We start from the raw sequence: 12,988 nt of genomic DNA, 5'->3' as shown, positions 1-12,988 counted from the left end.
AGCAACCCAACTCAACACCAACATTACCAGGAGGATGAAAATGAAACCAGAGTTCAGTTAAATTAATAGGAGGAAAATTGCTTGGCTATATAGCTGAAAGATAAGTTTAAGCTTCAGTGTTGGTATAACATTCTAACGCGCAGAAATATTTCCAATATTAGTTGAAGAATGATATAATAATAATATATTGTACATCCCTGCTCGGTACAATGAAACTATTGCTTGCATTACTCTTGATTAACAAGTTTATTTGGCTGTAAGTGATATGTTAATGTTTAACACAAAAAAATCTGGTATAACAGAAGAACAACAACACTGTGCCTTAAAAACTAGAGCACATTACTTTAACTTGTTACACCTAAAAGAATCAAGTTTATCAACTCAATTTATTACAGTTTTCAGTAATGAATGAAGTTTAAGAAACGTAATTCTTTTAGGTGTTACAAGTTGGACTAATTTGTTTAAGTTGATCTGTTTTTTTAGAACTGAAGCCAAAGGCTGTTCAGTTTCACATCTTTGGTCCACAGAGACTCAAATGTGTGTGTGTTTGAGCCAGTGGTGGCTCTTAGCAGAGCTCTGCTTCCTGTCCACGGGTCATGAAATCTCTGATCCAAAGCTTTTGTGTGCCCCCTGACACAGCTGCTGAAGGTGCTTCTGTCCACGTGTTCAGAGTCTCACAAACACTATTACCAGGGGAAAAACTGAAAGCACATTGCTGCTCTAAGACACAATTTCCATTGACTGTCAGTTTATATTTTCTTTTGCATAGATGAAAGTTTTCCTTTCATGTTTAAATAATCGTTTTGTCCAATTTGATCAGACTTTTAGTTCTACGAGCACTAAACAGGAAGAGGATCCTTTTGATTTTTCTTTACATTGATCAGCCGTGACAAGCTCAAAAAAAATCTCACACAAGCATGTGTAGTGGCTGGGCAACAAATATCTTGTCTTTTCTAAGCCCCAATGTATCAGCAAGAAACAGGGAGAGGGGTGATACGAATGTGTTTATGCTGAATTGCACTGACCTGAAAAGAGATATCGCACGAAGATGAATGGCGAATGGGGAATAGCTGAAGGATTTGGAGTAAGGGTGACTGTATCTCAGCAAACATCAGGAATGCCAAGCAGCTGAGTTCTGTTGTGCTTCATTCTGTGTAAAGCTGAACTGCCTCGCTCTGGTCTCTATAAGCCAGCATCTCTCAGTGATATACTGCTGCAGACAGTCCTCGGTATATTTCACCGGCCTGAATTTCCTGTTGTTTGGGACCACAGTGAACAGAGTGTTCTGAACAGAAGTTTCAGAACAGAATGAAGTTTGATGGTTTCATGATTTACTTGTCTTTTTGTTACTTTAAACCCATGTGTGGAAGATTATTTCCCTGCATTTGATGAGATCAATTAAAGATGGTCATCTTATTTCTGTATTTTTATTGCCCATCTTTAAATGATAATGAGTGTTTTTCACTTTTTCACCTCAGATGTTCCAGCGGCTTTGATCGCCACCGGCACGACTGGGTGGATAACAGCTGCCCAGATGAGGTGTGTTTGTGTGTTCTTTTTTTCTATCTTAAATCTCTGCCTGCATGATGGATGAACTCGTCTGCAGTTTGCAGAGAGAAAAGGATACCTCATGTTCACTATATCTTTCTCCTTCTGCCTTCACTAAAATACTACATATACAGTGAAACCAAGTATTAAGTAATAGCATGTGTAACATCACATTTTAACTTTCCTATCAGTAATTTTTTTTTTATATATATTTAATCATTTATTCATGCATAGGATAGAGGGTCTGTAACATTTTCTTTAATCTATGTCTGTGTACACAGACTGTCATCTTTACCTGTTATTGACATTATTAAAGTGCTTCATTAAATAATTATTTTAATGTAGTGTTTTTGATGTAAAAGAGATTCTGTTTGTATCACTATGAACTGTAGAGCTGATAAGGAAGCCTTACATTTAAAATTAAGAAATCCTAATTGACGTTACATTGCTTTTAGAGTAAGCTTTCATAAAGGAAGTGATTAGAGAGTATCTAAATCTAATGGATTGGTTTTTTCTTTCTTTCTCCCTTGTTGGTGAAAAAGCCTATTTCAGGAGACCTCCAAAACAAAATTTGAAAATTTAGAGTAATATGTGACCATGGACCACAAACCTGTCATAAGGGTAACTTTTTGGAAATTAAGAAATCTTTCCACTTGTTCAATTCAATTTTTCAATTCACCTTTATTTGTATAGCGCTTTTACAATGTAGATAGTGTCAAAGCAGCTTCACATAGAACAGGGGTCACCAAACTTGTTCCTGGAGGGCCGGTGTCCTGCAGATTTTAGCTCCAACCCTAATCAAACACACCTGAACAAGCTAATCAAGGTCTTACTAGATATACTTGAAACATCCAGGCAGGTGTGTTGAGGCAAGCTGGAGCTAAACCCTGCAGGGACACCGGCCCTCCAGGACCGAGATTGGTGACCCCTGACGTAGAAGATCATAGTAAATTGAAACAGTGTAGTTCATTTTCCAAAGTTTAATTTCAGTTCAGTTTAGCTCAGTTAGGTGTGGTTTAATAATCGCTACTGAAAGTTCCAACACTGAAGGGCAATCCATCGATGCACAGCTCCACAGATCCCGAACCATGCAAGCCAGTGGCGAAAGAAGCGGCGAGGAAAAAACTTCACCATTGGCGAAGGTGAAGAAAAAACATCGAGAAAACCAGGCTCAGATGGGCACAACCATTTCACCACTGACCAAACGTTTTGTGCAGAGCTGTAGCTTATGTATGGCTTGTTATGATAGGACAATATTTGGTATCTTGGCCATAATAATGAACGGCATAACACAACAATCTCCAAAGTTCTGCCTGTATTTCTCTGCAGCATCTGGGTTTTTGATTTTAGAACAACATAACTGCCAACTGTATGAAAATCTGTAATCTCAATAAAAACAGAGGACAAATTGTCTTTCAAATTTTACAAATCAAATTTTACTAATAAAAAAAAATGAGTTTTGATGTACACTCACTGGCCACTTTATTAGGTACACCTGTCCAACTGTTCATTAACGCAAATTTCTAATCAGCCGATCTCATGGCAGAAACCCAACGAGTCATCAGAACGGGGAAGAAAGGTGATTTAAGAGACTTTGAATGTGGCATGGTTATTGTGCCAGATGGGCTGGTCTGAGTATTTCAGAAACTGCTGATCTACTGGGATTTTCATGCACAGCCATCTCTTACAGAGGGTTTATAGAGAATGGTCCAAAAAAGAGAAAATATCCAGTGAGCGGCAGTTCTGTTAGCCCAAAAGCCTTGTTGTTGCCAGAGGCCAGAGGAGGTTGCCCAGGCTAGTTTGAGCTGAGATAGAAAGGCAACAGTAACACAAATAACCACTCATTACAACCGAGGTCTGCAGAAGAGCATCTCTGAACACAAAACAGGTCAAACCTTGAGGCGGATGGGCTACAGCAGCAGAAGACCACACCAGGTGCTACTCCTGTCAGCTAAGAACAGGAAACAGGCTACAATTTGCACAGGCTCACCAATAAAAGCATGCATCATCCTGCCTTGTATCAAAGGTATAGGCTGGTGGTGGTTTAATGGTGTGGGGGTTATTTTCCTGGCACACTTTGGGCCCATTAGTACCAATTGAGCATCATGTCAACGACACAGCCTGCCTGAGTATTGTTGCTGACCATGTCCATCCCTTTATGACCACAGTGTACTTCCAGCAGGATAACACGCCATGTCATAAAGCGCAAATCATCTCAGACTGGTTTCTTGAACATGACAATGAGTTCACTGCACTCAAATGTCCACCACAGTCACCAGAACTCAATCCAATAGAGCCACTTTGGAATGTAGTGAAACATGAATGTGCAGCCGACAAATCTGCAGCAACTGCGTGATGCTATCATGTCAATATGGACCAAAATCTCTGAGGAATATTTACTGTACCTTGTTAAATCTATGCCACAAAGGGTGAGGGCAGTTCTAAAAGCGAAAGGGGTGCCAACCCGGTACAAGTAAGGTGTACCTAATAAAGTGGCCGGTGAGTGTATTTACAATAGGATACTTACAAAATATATGGACCATGTCCCTCACATCATGTTCTAATGATTTTTGGCATAAAAGAAAAATCTAAATTTAATATATTGTTGGCCTTTGCCAAACTTAAAGCTATGAAACATAAGACTTTGGTTTCGTGCTCCAGGGTCACATATTGGCACTGATAAGAAATGGAATTTGTGCTTATGTCACATATGTTTTGGTCCAACTGCTAATATTACTTGTCTTCACTGGCAGACTAAGGATAACACGTGTGACATCATCAGCACCACTAATCTGGATCTGCTGACCACTGCATCAGTGGCGAAGATGAGCACAAGGAACAGAGGAACTACTGAGGGTCCCTCGAGCCGAGCCCCGTCACACATGCCCACCAGCATACCAACAGAAGGTACAGACACCACAGAACATTAAACTGATCTTACAATCCTCAGAGAGAAAGGAAACAAACGGGTCAGTGATCTGAACCATTAGTTACAAGTGACTGCTCGTGGTAAGAAGGCGGCATGATAATGTTAAGAGGGCACCAATGGATTCTACATAAATCAATAGACACGGAAAAAGAAAGGCTTATTTGTGCTTTATGAGCTTGGGGAAAATCAATTCCTGGAGAAGAAATGTTCAGTGTGTAAGAACATTCAGAACATGGCTGAAGGGCTTTGCTCATAAATGGCTTCAATAGATAATCATGCTCATCTTTCTTCTTAAATAAACACTAGCACTTACGAAGACAGACTGAACACACACTCTCATCCATTCACTGCTTAAAGAGACAGTTCACACAAAACTGAACATTCTGTCATCATCGGTTATCCTCTACTTGGTCCAAACCTCTTTGAGTTTCTTTCTTCTGTTGAACACAAAAGAGGATACAGAAAGATGTTGGAAAATGTCTGCATAAAAATGAGTGTCAGCAACCAGCATTCTTCAAAATATCTTCTTCTTTGTTCAACAGAAAAAAGCCACTCATGGTTTGGAAACACCGTAGGGAAATATTGAGTATTTTTTCACCTTTGTGTGAACTATGACTTTAACTGTTATATAATCTCAGCCTCATATTGTGTGCTTTGCTTTGTTTTTCTTTGAGACAAACATATTACCAGACACAGCAACACGGCATAAATGATCAGTCTTGTGTGTGATTTATGAGTGCACCTATAATTATTTAAACTCTAGAGAAACAATGGTTTTATACAAACTTCAGTGCGAGTTTGATTTAACTTTTCATTTCATTTTCTCTCTCCTTGTTTGTTTAGCGTAGGCCTGCTGCAACTGTTATTGTTATATTGTCTATATTAATCTAAGCGGTTACTGGAGAACACAGCAGTAATTGTGCGAGTTTAATTGCATTTCAATTTGCCATCTAACTGAAGTCATTGCATTTGGGAACAGAGATGATGTTCTCAAGGTGAATCTGTATTTTGGCTCTAGGGGTTGAACAACAAAAAATAAGGTCAAAAATCTTGATGTTATTCTGGAGTCAGATCTGAGTTTCAGTAGTCAAGTCAAAGCAGTTTGTAAATCAGCACACTATCATCGCAAAAACATTGCAAGAATTAGATGCTCTGTTTCCAGTGAGGACGTTCACACTGCAGCCAAATGTGGCCCGAATTGGATTTTTTTTTTTTGCCCATATGTGACTCAGGTAATGAGAGTGTGAACAACCCAAACTGCATAGAATCTGATATTTTTAATTCAGATATGTGCCACTTTCATGTGTAGTATTAAATCAGACACAGATCTGACTGTATCATCTACTGTCACAACATCATCTACTCCTCAGCAGCATTGTAGAATGGCACACAGGACAATAACTTTAGGTTAATCGCAAAGCCGAAGAGCATCTGGGGGGTGTTGTGGATGGGGGATCCGTGCACAAAAGAGAGGCACTTTCATTTTAAGAATGAACTTTCTCTCTGAGAGAAAAAAAGGGCAGGTGCTCAAGCACCCAAACCCCCTTCTGCACATGCCTGTCGTTTATAATGGAGGAAAATGAAATAACTTTAATAATAATAATAATCTTAAAACATAATCTGACAACGTGCTTGCACATAGTGTGCATAATTAGACATTTTGTGCTGTCCGTAACTGTACTTTGGGGTCATGGTCAGTTTAGCACCATGGTCTGTTCTAAAAGCAAATCTGATTTATAACAACAGTGTGAACAGCTATGCAAAAAAATCTGATCTTGAAAATGCTGGAGAGTTTTCATTCTAAAACGCTGCTGCTCCATATCAGTGTGGATGGGGGAAAACAGAGACATCTGAAAACGGAGGCGTGGCTGCAGACATTTACCTATGTGACTGGGGCTTTTTCCTCAATATTAAGTAGCCTACACACAGTTCAGTCTTGAATCCTCTCCTTGTAAGTTCAGACTTCGCAAGTTAGATATGAAAAACAAACTCCCGAGGACACTTCGGATAAATCTTTAAAGGATCAGTGTACTCTATAAGCTCATTCACATCACCCTGGTTACGTTGTTTCACTTTTTTAACAATCAAATGAAAACATGATATGAGGAACTGCCTATTTTCATTTTGATATTAGCAACTTAACAGACACTAAAACTGTTGAGGCGCCGTGTAGCTACATATTTATATGAGCGTCATCTTCATGCAAATTTATAACAAAACGCAGCCGATAACATTACTGTCTCCTTTCATCTTCACTGAAAATACGAAACACACCCTCTCTTTCACTGAATATCAGTTTTAAAAATCAATACTGGCCATTATAAAAGTATAATAAGTTTATACTTTTATAGGAAATAAATGCAATCAATTAATCAGTCAGATGTGTAGAATCAGTGTCCGTGGGTACATTAATTAATATATTACCCTAACTTTTCTTAGCGCCCAGCCAAAACATGTTACCTAAGAACAAGTAATAGATTCAAAAGACCAAAGTCGGGGAATATGTCGTTAGTTATAGACAACAAGATGAATTAAATATCACGTTTAATAAATATAGTGAGATTAAATCCAGTGGTAGATTCTCGATGAACAGTCCGACGTGCACAGCTCTCATATGGGTAAATGTGATCAAAGCACGCTGAAGTGCATGCCAGAGTGTGTGTGTGTGGTCAAATGATGTACGTTTTCAACTTTGTAATGTAGATGCAGAGATGTTCAGAAACGCTGGGTGAAACGCTTGTGTGGACGCGAATCATTTTCATTCTAAAATGCCATTTTAAAATTAAAACGTATTAGTGTAAATGAGGCCTCAGAGAAACTTGTTCATGCTTTCATCACCAGCAGGGTGGATTACTGTAATGGACTCCTCATTGGCCTTCCCCAAAAGACTCATCTGTTTAGCTGTGCATTTACTGAATGAGCACTGTGCTACGTCCGACAGATCACACTATCATGTCTTTCCTTTCTTTTTCCTTCTTTTATAACCTGTTTTTAAAACACTTTAATCTGGTGTTTAATACTTTTTATTCTTTGTTGTATTTATTTTATTATACTTGTCTCTTTTATTCCTGTTTATGTAAAGCACTTTGAATTACCCTTATGTATGAAATGTGCTATATAAATAAACTTGCCTTGCTTTGCCAAACAATTTTTTTTTTAATTTGATGTTAATATGTTTTTAGGTTAATAAATTTTAAAAAATGTCATAGAATTTCTTAAATATTTCTTGGAAGTTATGTTTTTTTTTACAATTACTTGTATGGCAATTCATTTTTAGACGTCGACATGCCTCGACAGGCCTAGTCAACATAAAGAAGGGAATTCTTAACAGTTTTTCTATTCCAGGGGATTTCCAGTAATGTCATACTATTTGTATTTACTGAACTTACTAATTTGTTTTCTCTGAGAACAAAAATACTGCATGACAGTCACAGCCATTGAGAACATTTCTGATTATTAATGCACATTTATGAGGAGCAATGAAATTTCATGGTAAGTGGTGCTTTTATAAAGCCTTGTATAAAATATGATGCTGGTGTTGATGTTCTGTCATCTCTCAAAACTAAAAGCTGCTAACTATGAATATTTGCTCACTTCGCTTCATGTAAATCAGTAGCGCGCTCTGTTTTTACAGGCAGGACTGGATCTGGCTACAAAGATTACATTAGTTTCTGTTTTGCCAGGGGTCCACTTAAAGTGATTAAGTACACGAAACAATCTGTTCATCATTAACAGTTTCTCCGAATACTCAATAAGCCAGTGAATTATGAGGTCATTGAAAAGGCAAATAGCTCTTGTTTCTACTCTCCGTCCTTCATCCCCCACTCATTACTGAATGGTTGTTTTATTAACTGGCCGCTTATGTTATTATGACAAGAGAATTAAAATGCTGACAGGTCCGTATGGAATAATCAAGAAATTGATGCTGCATACTGTAAAACTGTGGTTGAGTTGTACATCGTAAAGGGGGTAATCTGCATCTGGTAACTTGGGTATAGTTCACCCAAACTTTTAATTTCTGTCTCTTTATTTTTGCAACATCGTGTTAAAGCCGTTTTTCTACATGAGAGCAAAAAAGTGCATTTGGATAATTGTCAACTCTAGTATAAATCAAAAATGTTTTTTTTTCTCTGAATACTCTCCTTTGTGTATCACAGAAGAAAGTTGTGTTCACAATATACTGGTGCTAAGAAAAAGTATTGCAATACCCTGGTGCTGAAAATGCCCATGTTGGTGAATATTCCTGTAAACACAGTTAGTTGTAGGTAAACACTGGTCTTGGCGAATAAAAACAGCTGAGAAGGAATCAGTGCGTCATTAATTTGAGACTGTTCAGCTCATAAAGTGACCGCAGCCTGGTGTTCCTGCTGCTCTGTTCATTCGGTGATAATGACAACAGAATAAAAAGGCAAAATCACTCACTGCTCTTTCCTAAATTACTTTACTAACATAAAAAAATAAATAAAAAATATTCTTGGTGTGTAAAAAACACATATATAGTAGGATGCTCTCAGTTCGGTACTAATTACAAACTGAAATTTAAAAATGAAAAAATAAAGTGCGTGAAATATAATGTTCCTTGTGCCACTATGCTTAAATGACATAACAGGCAGTGTGTTGACCACACAAACTTCTACAACTACTTCTTTCAGGCATATGCTGGAAGAGCTTGTTGTAATATGGGTAGTAACATTAATGCGATTACTGAAGTGTTTTTGTTCAGCTCTTCCAAAAACCCTCCGTTGTGAGCGCCTGAAAGCACTTTTGCAGTGATGCGTTAAACTCATTCACCAACTGTTGGCTGCTCAGTGCTTCATGTGAAACAGACACTAAAATAACAGGAAATGTATGCTTACCAATAAGGGAAAAAAAATTTAATATACAAAAAGAATTACAGCTCAGAATTATAACACCGAACGACATAAAATCTCCAAATTTCTGCCTGTGTTTCTCTGTCACATCTGGGTATTTGATGTCAGAACAATATAACATCATCTGCCAGTCACTACAAACATGCCATGTTTTACCATCCAAAGGACTTTTATTAAGTACATCTGCAATCTATATCAAATGATATTTATTGAACAATAACATCCAACAAAAAAAAAACAATATAAAAAGTAAGTCACAATCTTTTATGTAAACCATAAAAATAAACAACCACCAAGTTTTCTTATAACATTTATTACATGTAAAGCTGTAAAGCATCGCGGTCAAGTCTATCTGCTCTGGAGCACATAACAGATGATTACAACTAAATATTTCCTTTTGGCAAACCCAAAATTAAATATATTTTACATTTAACCACAATATAGACATCCATTAGACTACAGAATTGGGCTGCTTGGTTATGTGAAAAATCATAATCACAATTATTTTGGTAATCACAATAATTGAAATCACAAATATTTAAGAGGAAATATAAAAGGTTTTACTCCCTGTAAATAAGGTTGCTATTATACTTACTTATTACACTGAGTTTCACAGTTCTTAATACTAAAGAAAAAAAGGAACAAAGTAAAAAACAAACTAACAAAGTTCGCAATGGCGCAGTGGGTAGCACGATCACCTAACAGCAAGAAGGTCGCTGGTTCGAGCCTTGGCTGGGTCAGTTAGCATTTCTGTGTGGAGTTTGCATGTTCTCTCCATGTTTGTGTGCGCTTCCTCTGGGTGCTCCGGTTTCCCCCACAAGTCTATAGGGGAATTGGGTATGCTAAAATTTACTGTAGTGTGTGAATGAGTGTGTATGGATGTTTCCCAATGATGGGTTTTAGCTGGAAGGGCATCCGCTGCGCAAAACATGTGCTGGATAAGTTGGCGGTTCATTCCGCTGTAGTGACCCCAGATGAATAAAGGGACTAAGCTGAAAAGAAAATGAATGAATGACTGAAGATGTGCTTTAGGCATCTTCATTGCAAGAAAAAAACTTGATTTGTTTCTTATTAAAGCAACAAAAGTCCTTCAGTCAAGGGCAGTGAGTGATTTTGTCTTTTGTTCGATTAGTAATAATAAAAACAGTCTGCAGCCAGAATATTGCGCTCTGTTTTTTTCAGAGCCATGCAGTTTCAATTTACATGCCTTTTCATTGTCGACTCTTAACGTTCCAACAAGGGTTGATGTGAATAATCACTAAACGCCTCATTTTGACACATTTTTGCATGTATTTGACCATTAAATCACTCAGGTGACTTTGTGTCTCAGGTGAATTTGACGATGTGTGTCCTCAGCTTGTTCCAGAGGCTCAGCCTATCCACCTAACACCATGCGTTCTCTTTAGTGCTTTGAATAACATGATTGAATCGAATACACATTTTTATCATTAAATGAAGCCATCCCATGCTGCAAAAGTCACGTTACTGTACATGCTTTCACTCATTTTTATGTGAAACTGAGGTTTGCAGAGAAACAAATGCATAGTGCTAGAAAGGGGCGAAAGATGATGCAATAATCTTTTTATCTCAATTCATGTTTTTTTGATAATCGTTGGAAGCCAAAATCTAAATTGAAACTAAATTTCAATTAATTGCACAGCCGTGCCCCAGAATAAGTATCCGTCAGAATGATGCTCTCAGTAGACAATGAACAGTTGAAAGGTGCACTGGAAGGCCCATCTCCTAAATCATCTAAACACATTTTCAAAAAGGCACTATATCTTATAAATAAACTGCATATTTGAAACCAGCTGCTTTGTTTTTTATTTATTTATTCAAAAAGTGCATTAAAGCTGAGATACAACCTGAAAGACGACAATACAACACTTACTATCACAATCATCAGCACTTTTAATAGTTATTTAACAGACTTAATGTTTATATTTTACCTATACTTATTTTCTTGGAACTGTCACTTTTAGGTGAAATTACTTTAAACTACTTTAATTTAATAGTTTACACACTGGCATAATATAAATTAATACTGATATGTTAAATTAAATTAACATGACTTTCAAAATGGGATGTTGATAACAGACTGACAGTACACTTTTTGTTGCAGTATTGTTATAATAGTATATAGAATTTATTTCCAGTGTTGTTTGTTAAAGAAAGACTAATAAAGCTTTCATGTAAAAAGCCACTTTAAATTTGTCCAGAATCATATATAGACACACATACGCATCTATGTTAATATATTATTTGTCTTCTGATCTGAATCCAATTAAACACACATGGGGAATTCTGAAGAGACATTAAGTTGAGCATCTCTTTGAGCAACTTTAAAAGAGGGGACTTTTTTGAAGAATGGAAAAGATATATGTTGCAAAATTAAGCCAACTTGTTCATTCCATGCCTAGAAGTCTTGGTGCTGTCATTAAAAATCACGGAGGCCATACAAACTAGATAAAGTAGTTTTTGATGTTGTTTTGATGTAACCTTAACTTTATGTTAAACAGATATTATATTAATTATTAATTATATTAATGTTGCTTTTCAATGGTGGTGTATGAATATATAATATTTTAACTCATATTTAACTTATATTTTATTTATTCTGTCTAGCGTTAGTTATCTGTGCTGTTGTCTTATTGGAATTTTTATTCCAAAATGGCCGCCGCATCTAGTGGCTGTTTCGCAAACAGCAACAGAGTGTCGCCTCTTGGTTATTTTATGCTCTTTAACTATACCAAGCGTAGTTGGTAAAATTAGTTTAGTTGGTTACTTCCACATTTAGATTTGCAAGCTCTCGAGTTTTGCTACTGATTTACTTTCATAGTTTCGCACTCAATGTGAGTGGAGTGATACACACATGTGAAGAGGCTGGAACTGAGTAACATGCATTATTTTCTAGTAATTCAATTAACTAAGTATAATTATCCCTCATTAATCGGGGAAATCATGTGTGTAATTGGGAAACTTTGAGGTAACAATGTAAATGAGAATCTTAATATCTAGCTAAAATGCCTCTGTCTACAGCGGATACAGTATCAGCAGTTATTGTGCCGCTTCAGTCCTCATCAGAAATGCCTACAGCAGATGTTGACCTGTCTGTTGCACACAGGAGCTTTTCTGCTCACTACAAATCATATTCAGGAATGCTGGAGTGGATCGCTCATTAAAAATTCATTACATATCCATAACTTGCTCCATAACATCTCTTTGAAGTGCTCCTCACACACATGTGTGACCCATTTGTTTATAAGATGTGGTTGTGTTTTTTTATGGTCTGTGATGTTACATTTTACTGTAAAGTAGAAAATGTCTACGTTTAAACTCAGCTTTTCACTCACTTCTCTTCTTCTGTCTGTTTTCTTGTCTGTTTTTATAGATGACACCAAGATCGCGCTGCATCTCAAAGACAACGGAGGTAAGATGTGGTTTCAAAGTTTGTCTTTGCACTACAGCAATACGCTACATTAGTGTAGTCTTTTCTGGTTAGCAACATCAACTTTTCCTCCTCTTGCCCAAATAAGGTCCTATTGTGTGTGTTTGCGTTTGTGTGTGTGTTTGTGTGTGTGTGTGTGGTAACAAGTACAAAATTTCCAAGTAAATGTCTTTTCCATGAAGCAGTGTATTG

The 12,988-nt window shown here is 37.1% G+C and overlaps 1 protein-coding gene across 1 annotated transcript in view; it reads left to right on the top strand.

Moving 5' to 3' along the window:
• The window catches only part of plxdc2b (plexin domain containing 2b), a 118,468-nt gene that overhangs the window by 90,604 nt on the left and 14,876 nt on the right, over positions 1-12,988 (top strand). Inside the window, exons 10-12 of the mRNA XM_056461956.1 lie at positions 1,479-1,539; positions 4,302-4,455; positions 12,740-12,778. Of these exons, the coding sequence (XP_056317931.1) occupies positions 1,479-1,539; positions 4,302-4,455; positions 12,740-12,778 (254 nt within the window). The remainder of the gene's footprint in view (positions 1-1,478; positions 1,540-4,301; positions 4,456-12,739; positions 12,779-12,988) is intronic.

Source organism: Danio aesculapii, chromosome 7, assembly GCF_903798145.1.
Source record: "Danio aesculapii chromosome 7, fDanAes4.1, whole genome shotgun sequence".
NCBI classification, from domain to species: Eukaryota; Metazoa; Chordata; class Actinopteri; order Cypriniformes; family Danionidae; genus Danio; species Danio aesculapii.
Note: the sequence above shows the minus strand (reverse complement) of the source record. Positions and strands in the feature narration are given on the sequence as shown.